At 32.6% G+C, this 8,852-nt stretch overlaps 1 protein-coding gene across 1 annotated transcript; it reads right to left on the minus strand.

The window, feature by feature from the left end:
- Window positions 1-6,655: 6,655 nt before the first annotated feature.
- On the minus strand, window positions 6,656-7,932 carry LOC110735265 (zinc finger protein 10-like). Its single transcript, XM_021915449.1, has one exon. It carries the CDS (start codon window positions 7,583-7,585, stop codon window positions 6,743-6,745), a length of 843 nt encoding a protein of 280 aa, XP_021771141.1. The 5' UTR covers window positions 7,586-7,932; the 3' UTR covers window positions 6,656-6,742.
- Window positions 7,933-8,852: the final 920 nt, after the last annotated feature.

Consider the following 8,852-nt stretch of genomic DNA (forward strand, 5'->3'; position numbering starts at 1 on the left):
CTCAAGTAATGCATGTAGGTAAACGCCTGCTAGCAGGAGTTCAAGTATCGCATCTCACAGGCGGAAACATACCCTAGAATGTGTGGCCCATGAGTTAAGTGAGAGCTGCCAGACTCCTAGGCCATAAGCCCTAAGAATGGCTCTCATCGCATCCAAAGTAGGCGTCGGCATTTGGCTGGTCATCCTCCCAGGCGATAGTGCCCAACACAGGCGGCGCCCGAATGGTATAGCCTTTACCCAAGGGCCGCTTCTTCACGAAACCCTCGATATTGTTTATCATGATATCTCTGTCCTTACAGAGACATGAATTTGGAAAGGATCTTCTTTATCCTCCCACTTTTTTCTCACCTCAACCTCATTATCCTCAAGCGGAGGGAGGGGAGTTTCGCTGTCATCCTCAAAGCTAGACCCCAAGGCGGAGTCTTCCTCGTCTCCTTGGTCACCAACTGACCTAGAAGTGGACTCTTCCCCGTTTCTGTGTGCAGGGTCAGCTTCATCGATTTCCATCTAGGAATCGGTCTCCTCACAGTCTTTACCCTCATGCAAAATTGTATCGCTGGGGGTTCTTGGGATGATAGATGGGGAATACTCCCCATAACCTTCGTTACCCTAAGACTCCTTAACCGGGTTACCTCTCTAGAAGATACTTCCAAAGTACCGTCTCCTCGACGCCGTCTGGTGGCCGTTTGTTTGGTTCTAGCCATCGTGTCCTGCACAGACACATTGATGGTTGGTTGGGGAGTATAATATTGCTCCATTCACTCAGAGCCGGCACTCCCAGTCCTAGACTCAGCCGTCCCAGGTGACCGGCTAACTACTGACCTAGGTCGTGCCGTGTATGTTAGTGATGAGTCCATTTATTAAATGAATTAAAATAATTGAATTGAGTTGAGAGGGGTAGAGGCGGTACCTTACGTTTGTCTATAAATGGGGGGCAAATGGCATGGTCCGATTGAGTTGCTGCAAAAGATCCTGCTTGCTTGAGGTACAGGCGGTTGATAATCGGTATTCAAGATCATTCACACGATTTTTGCTGATGACTTGTTACTTTTTGCTACAGTTGATCCTATTTTTGTCCTGCTTCTTTTTCAAGCTTTTCAGAAGTTTTCTAGTGCCTCTGGCTTGGCTGCTAATCTTCGTAAGAGTGAGGTGTACTTTAGGGGTGTTCTTGAGGTTGATAGAATTTGTCTGGAGAACATCCTTAGAGTGGCTAGGGGATCTAGTCCTTTTAGATATCTTGGTCTTCCTCTTTCTTCCACAAAGTTGACCATTGCTCAATGTAGATCTTTGGTAGAAAGGATTACTGCCATAATTGAATCTTGGATTTCTAGGAATTTATCTTATCATGGCAGGCTATAGCTTATTAAAAGTGTTCTTTTTGGCATCCAATCTTATTGGTCTCAAGTCTTTACCTTACCCAAAAAGATCCTTAGGGAGATTGAATCTAAATTTAGGGTGTTTTTTTGGTCTGGTAAGAATGCCTATTCAAATAAAGCCCTTGTCTCTTGGCAACATATGGCTCTTCCTAAGGTGTGTGGTGGTTGGAACATCACCATGCTTGGTGACTAGAATAAGACAGCCATTAGCAAAATTTTGTGGGATTTGGCTCACAAATCTGATAATATGTGGATTAAATGGGTTCATATATATTTACTATTTCAAGAACAAAAACTTTTGGACTGCTCCCATTCCTAACAAATGTTCTTAGGTCCTTAATAAGATTTTGGAGTGTAGAGAACTTATTGATAATATTGGTGGTTGGGATACTGTTATGCATAAAGGGAAGATGAGCATTGTCAGGTTGTATTCCAAGATTAGACCCCAAGCTCCTAAAGTTCCCTGGACAAGAATTATTTGCAATAATCATGCTTCGCCCAAAAGCTTTTTTATAACTTGGTTAGCTTTGATGAATAGGCTAGTGAAAGACAAACTTATCAGCTGGCAGATTTAGTGTGATCTAGTTTGTTTTCTTTGTCAAGCTCAGAATGAATGTGTATCTCACTTGTTTTTTTACTGTCCTTTTTCTAGTATTATTTGACAATAGATTCCAAAGCTTCTGCAGTATCAGAAATCTGTTAAGCAGTTTGAGCTGGAACAACAATGGGTTTTTCAATTTTATAGGAAAGCTACTCAGAGAAGGAAGTTGTATCTTATGTGCTTTGCTGAAGCTATCTATTGTATTTGGATGTAGAGAAATTCTATGATGTTTACAGGCAGCTCCAAAATTGTTACTGATTGCTTTAGAGATATAATTTTTAATGTTGCTTGTAGTGTAATGTTGAAGAAAGGAAGTTTCTATTGTTGTAAGTTGTTTGCCTTTTGTTTTTCTGCGTCTTTTGTGGGAGGGTTGTTCTTCAGCTGAGTCTAGTTAGAGGTTTTTGTTTTCCTTTTGCTGCCCTGTTCCTCTCTATTACACCCTTCCTAGAAGGTTGTTATGGGCTTGAACCTGTTCCTATGTTGAACCCTTCCTAGAAGGTGGCTTCATAGTAGTAGGAACCATTTGGGGTTTTGGTTTTCTGGCTTCCAGGATGTGTTGTTTGGGGTTTAACTTAGCTTTTGTAAGTTGTTCTTTGCTCTTTGGTAATAAAATTCCTATTTACCCAAAAAAAAGGGCTCAATAACACTGATCAAGTAACTCTTGGCCGAAAAATCCTTATAATACACGAACAAAGTAATTCCTACGATGATGATCACACGATATGACCATACACATAAGAATTTGTGAAAGGAATATCATATTTGGTCCAACTTAACCATGTAAAAATTTAGGATCGACAATTATTCCCATGGTACACACTAGTCGTTATTTAGGTCACTAGCTTACAATAACAAAAACAAAACAAAATAAGATAACACCATTTGAGTCATGAAAAGATAATATTCCTTATGAATAAAAAAAACATGATATTATACCTAAGAGTAAGTGGGAATTTTGGAAGGATTAAGAAACGAGTTTGTTAGGATTGAGAGACAAAGAATGAAAAAGTGAAACAGGAGAACACATGTAGATGGAGTTATGTGAGATGACAGAGTATGTATTGACTACATAACTGCAATTTGAATATTTAAGATCATAATGATACAAATAAAAAGGGAATCCATGTAGTTAAGTATCTGACTTTATCTGTCCTCGAAAACTATTCCTTTCTGTCATCATTTTATACTATACTGAATTTCTTTGCTTTTATCTTACTGCCCTGCTGTCAGTGAGATGGTGAACTAGAATTCTTTCTCTCTCTCACATAGAATTTTGTGTGAGATTTGCATATAGTTTACTTGATTCAATTCATTCCTTGAACCCTACATGCTCTTATTAGCTACAAATACTTATTCTGCGACATCTACAAATTCAAATCTAATCATAACAATTACTACCTCCGTTAATTATTATGTGCAACAAAGGAGTATTATTTGTGAGATATAAAATATTCCCCTATTGTATATAACAATTAACAGAGATAGTAATAATGATTACAATTAACAAAAATAATACACAAATTTTTAGACGTCTTAGACACCATTACTTCCCATATACAACTGTACAATAAATTAAACTTGCTCAAGTCCCGTGCACGCTTGTTACTAACTTCATATTGTAACAAATTGCAATGCTAATTCAATAATACTTTACGTAAATAAAGGTATACAATTTAATTTTTGTAAAAAAATAAAGTTTAAGGTCTGTTAAATTTTTTTATTAAAAAAATGAAAATTTTGATGAATATTTGTGCTATTATATATTAATACGAATATATATAGTACATGCATTTATAAGTTTCTAAAATGAATTTTCTCTTTTAAATTCAAATAAAATTCAAAAATAGTAAAGTGAAACAAAGAAAAAATTGATAATATAATATGAATCTTCCATAGTGGTATTATTTTGATAATGGAAACAATATTGTTGTCAATCGGGGAAAGAATATATTATGGGCTATAAATAGTTTTCTTGAAGTTTTTGGAGAAGGAAAAAAAAATGGAGGGAAAATTTTTAACCAGTAAATGACATGTGTCATTTTTGGTTTTGCTTTTACCCGTGCAATGCATGGATTTTATAAAATTATTTAACAAATTATAACATTAGTTTAACAATTATATATAAACAAAGAATTACATTTATAAACGTAAAAAACAATAGCTATATTTATTTTTTATTTTTTATTTTTTTTACAATGATGCATGTAAATTTCTAAGGCTATTGATGTGTTAGACTTTATAAATATGAAAAAAAAAATTAGGGCCTATTGATTATTTAGAACCCATGCTATATACCCTATCATGTCCTTATTTTGTTGACGTAGTTTGACATACACATTGGTTTATACAAGTTTAGTTAACTTTAACTTTAGTTTTCTTTATGTAAAAATAAAATTCTTAAAAATAAGCGAGTCATAGGTTTTTATTATGATATATAAGTAAGGTGAGGAAAATAATGAAACATTAAATATTCTTATAAAAAAAATATTAGCATGAATCATGAGATTAATATAGAAGTAAGGCTTTCCCAAATTATAATATTAGCATCAGAATATTGTAGAAATCTTGGAGAAAATTACAAAAATTACTTAATATACAAAATATATACATATAAGAATATTTCATTAGGTGAATATTATAGGCTATAAATAATTTTTATGAAGAATTGACAAAATAAAAAATTAAATTAAAAAAAAACACAAAAAAAGGAAAGAAAAAATGGAGGGAAAATTTTTAACTAGTGAATGACATGTTTCATCACTGATTTTGCTTTTAGCATTGAGTTATTGATAGATAATCGGAGTTCCTTACAACAATGTTTAAATGGGATTACCTTAATAAATACTAGGGATCACCATAATTAAAATAGTGACATGTCTATTATGGTTTTTTTCTTTTTTCTTTTTTTTTTAATTATTTTGGCTACAAGATATGATTGTGCAACTAGTGTCCATTTCTTTTTTTGTTAACATAACTTACATTGTTCGTATAATTCATTGAGATTACACATAATTAAAATAAAATTACGTCGCATCGTGCTTAAATGAGGTTACTATTATCAATAGGTGAAAATTGCGCTTATAAACAAAACTAAATACATAATGTGCCTTGTCATACACTAACTCTAAAACTTTTTTAATCATATGAAAAGTTATTAAAATTGCATCAAATTAAATCTTTATTTGAATTAACATGATCACATGCATGAACCGCCTAGACATTGTTAATCTCAATTAATTTAATCATAGTAAAAAGCGAAATTTGTTTTTTATGGGACATTTTCGTGAATAAATCAACAACTTTTTCATTATTGTGCGCTCCACAGTTGAATAAAGTTGAATAAAGTTGGTTTATTTACGAAAATGTCATGTGAGAAACAAATTTTGTTTCTCACCATGAGAAAATGGGGCATCCTCCAACTTAAAAGCACATCTTTCAAATATATATTATCTTTTATATATATATAAATGATAATATAACGTACAAAATCCTAGTGCTTAGGAGTTCTTCAATACTTAATGTAAATTACTCTCCCGTTCTTTCTGTTTTTTTCAACTCAAATAAATTTGTTGTTTACACAGAAGAGTTTATGAGGCACTAGTAAGGTCTTAAGAGTTATTTACACAGAAATAAAAAATTTATATTATGTCCTTAATAACTTTAGCTGAATTAATTCAATAGATATCACCTTACAAATGAATTGAATTGTTAGAATTTTATTGACCTAGCAGCCTTTAACTAACTCGTTGGTTTAACATTATGGAGGAGTATAATATTCTATTTTAGCTTTAAATTATTTATTTTTGGTACAGACAGAAACAAGAACAACTGATGTGGACGAGATTTACAGGTTTTGTGTACAACATTTTAATTATTCAGTCTGTATGCCTTGATTAATTAAAATATTTGTAGAATAATCTATTGACTCTACTCACATAAATGATAATCTTAATAAAAACATATCAAAAAAAAGTAAATTACAGTGCAATAACTTTACCCTTCATTACGAGTTATTAATCTCAAGGGAACACTTTCACTTAATTGAGAATTGACTATTCACTAATAATAGATTTGATATTAAATCGTTTAACAAGAATGTTATCAATTGAATAATTTTGCATACTTGCAACTCATGTAATCATGTATATATACAATAGTTGTGAGTAGCATTACAAATATTTGTCTAATAATACATGTTTAACAAGAACATATCTACCTAAAAAATGATAATTTATCTAATCCAAATAGAAAAAATCCTCTAAACCACGAGGAAAAAAAATTAGGACAAGGAAAAAAAAAATCATGAAACAATTTTTATTAATGAAACAATTATTTTATATTTTAAACAGCTTTATGTTTATAAAACATTGATATAATCACGAAAGGAAAACATCTAATCGTAAATTAGACGAAGTAGTTGCTTGTGAAACTTAGATAACTCAAGAAAAAGGATATAAACCTACATTCTAATTTGTACATCATTATACATAAGTATTCTGTAATTTAGAACTTTGTGATATATTTTTTATAATGAGACTATATTATGAATAACATCATGATCTTTGGTAGATGAGATGAGAAAAGTCATTTGTTGTTTACTAGATTTGGATTAATAAAATAGTTACCTTAATTACATGAAACACACAAAAGGGCTTATTCCCAATTCATCAAACTAATAAAACCAAAAATCACACTCTCTTCAAATTATATTAGAAGACAAATAAAACTCATTGACAAGTGCTATAATAATTTATCAATACACATACTATTGAACCTTAGGGCTATCGCCTAGCCTAAGCTCTAGATCTAAGTACTCAAATTTAGATGCATATACCTTTGGCGCTGGTTCTTCAACCTTATCCAAATTATTTACGGCTGGTGGCGAAAATGTATGGTGTTTCCTTTTCTTTGATCTATTTGGTTCATCGCAGTTATCTTCAACTATTGCCGAGTAACCTAAGCTGATAGAAGAACTGGGCTTCTCTGGCGTCGTGCTGATCTTGTAGGATAAATCCTTGCATCTTTCCTTACTGTTAAGACAGAAAAACGCTACGTCCGGTTTTTCTAGGTCTATGCTTTTGACTTTTGGTACATCTGTAAATTTCTGATCACGGTTAAGACAGAAGGATATGTTTTTCTCATGGTTTATTACTAAAGATGAAACAAGCTGAGATCTAGGATTACTGATCGTAGTCTGACGTAATGAAACAACAGATGGTTGAGATGTAAAATTAGGGCTGGCCACATCCTTCATATTATCTTCTACTTTAGTGCTAGGACTTTTGCGACTAACCAAAGATAAATCGGAATGATTAGGATGATTGGGGTAAGATGAATTTTGAGGAGGATCAACTTTTCGATGTTGATGTTGTGAACTTGAAAACTGCTTCAGCCTCGCTCTGTCTCTCCTATGAACATTCATATGACCACCTAAAGCTTGTGCAGACCTAAATTCTCTCATACAGAAGCTGCAGGAATACGACTGCGGAGGCCATACACATCCTCCAAGCATCCCAGCAGCGTCTTCAGCAAAAGCTTTCTCCTCCCATGATTCATCATCATATTTAGGAGCTCGATCCGTTACCATCCAACATCGAGCTTCATCCATTAAACTTAAAAAATAGAGTAATATTAGAAAAAAAAAAAAAAAAAAAAAAAAAAAAAAAAAAAAAAAACAGAAAAGAAAAAAAAGCAACACAATATTGGATTTATAATAATACGAAAAGATGGAAATAATTCGAGTGATGAAATAATGAAAACAACTCTACGGTTTTTGTAAGGAAAATAATCGGGAGTGGTTGGACAAAATGGAACGACTAGACACCAATACATACTTAACTTATGGCTGAAAATGTTGATTTTCTTAACTCTAGTCATTACAACACCTTGTTTTTCTCTTAATTTGCCTCTAAAAAGTACAGTCATTGATTAACTATATTATTTTCTTATATTCTGCATTGACGATACAAAGTACTGCTTGTGATTTGTGATAAAAGAAGAGAGTTTTGGAAGTTGCCAAGCTAGTGTGGGTCATACCCAAGAATTACTTTGGTATTAATGTTTGTTACGGCATGTATTCAATTCGTCATGTTATATTGATTTAGTGTAATATATCAGCCATCAGCTTGTTCCTAACCGCGCTTATAGACAAAATTACAGATTTAAATTTTGTTGTAATAAGCAATTTACTTAAATATTGAGTCGAATTTGCCTCTGTCTTACCATTACGCTGTATTTTCTTACATAAAAAATAATTGATGTTTTAGAATGATGTACTTTTTTTGTTTGCGTTACTAAGATTAATATTCTTGATAACCAATTTTTTTTTCTGTTGTTTCCCTTTGCTGGTATATTTGTTCTAACTTGGGTGAATTAGAACTTTGATTTTGTAAAACTGTGAACTTTAGCTTGATTTCAATAAACTCAAGCGCTGAATATTTATAATACAATCTTCCTTAGTTTCCTAATCCTACATAAACACGTATTGCTATCCAAAATAAGTTATGGAAATAATATTCTAGTAAATCTAGATAATCAACAATTCAAATAATATCAAATATTATATCCTAAATATATCTTCACGCTCCACACAAGTTGGAGCTTGAGGTTCGAAAATGCCCAATTTGGAAAGAAAGTGAGCTTTCTCGAGAGCTTTTGTGAATGTATTCGTCGATTGAGCCGAAGTAGACACATGTGACGACGAAACCAAGCCTTCATTGATTGCATCACATACAAAGTGACATTCAACCTCGATATGTTTCATACGCTCATGAAATGCGGTGTTCCTTGCAATATATGCAATGCTGATTGACTATCATAGAACAATATAATTGCTTTAGGATGTAGAACACCCAAACTCAACAACAAACCCTTCA

The sequence above is a fragment of the Chenopodium quinoa genome, unplaced genomic scaffold, assembly GCF_001683475.1.
Source record: "Chenopodium quinoa cultivar QQ74 unplaced genomic scaffold, ASM168347v1, whole genome shotgun sequence".
NCBI classification, from domain to species: domain Eukaryota; kingdom Viridiplantae; phylum Streptophyta; class Magnoliopsida; order Caryophyllales; family Amaranthaceae; genus Chenopodium; species Chenopodium quinoa.

Coding starts and splice junctions, on each gene's coding strand:
- LOC110735265 (XM_021915449.1), bottom strand. CDS start 7,585: ATGGATGAAGCTCGATGTTGGATGGTAACGGATCGAGCTCCTAAATAT.